At 51.4% G+C, this 459-nt stretch overlaps 1 protein-coding gene across 1 annotated transcript in view; it reads right to left on the reverse strand.

Moving 5' to 3' along the window:
* Nucleotides 1–459, reverse strand: part of EMH_0032580 (uncharacterized protein) — a gene marked incomplete at both ends in the record, with an annotated part of 3,080 nt that overhangs the window by 516 nt on the left and 2,105 nt on the right. Inside the window, one exon of the mRNA XM_013494649.1 lies at nt 1–309. Within this exon, the coding sequence (XP_013350103.1) occupies nt 1–309 (309 nt within the window). The remainder of the gene's footprint in view (nt 310–459) is intronic.

Genomic DNA, 459 nt, shown 5'->3' on the forward strand with positions numbered 1-459 from the left:
CTCTCCTAGATTCGAATCCCTTGCCAAGCCGTCTGGGTCTGCATGTCTGCTCTCTGCAAGCGCTGGTGCTTCTGAAGAAGCTGCAGAGGCAGTAACTGCATGGTGGGTAGCGGCGTGCATCTTGTTTTCCCCGCGGGGCCTTATTGGGGAGATCTTCTGCTTATCCTGCTGCTGCTGGTGCTGCTGCTGCTGAGTTGTTTCCGTTTTCGCACAAAATAGAGATTCGAGATCTTCCAAGGTGCAGTTGCAGGAAGTTAGGAACAGAAGACCGTACTGTGGCATTAGTCGGTGCATGCACTGTACGTAGAGCTCAGGGGTGCGCATAAGCCAAAATACATCAAATGTTCCTTTGTCAAACACAACAGGAAAGGGTGGCAGACATGTTGCCGGTTCACACGAGCACGGAGATGAGTTGCCCCCGTCATTTCTCCTTTTTTCAGTCTCACTCTGCAAAGGTAT

Source organism: Eimeria mitis, genomic scaffold (assembly GCF_000499745.2).
Source record: "Eimeria mitis Houghton genomic scaffold, Emh_scaff1237, whole genome shotgun sequence".
Taxonomy (NCBI): domain Eukaryota; phylum Apicomplexa; class Conoidasida; order Eucoccidiorida; family Eimeriidae; genus Eimeria; species Eimeria mitis.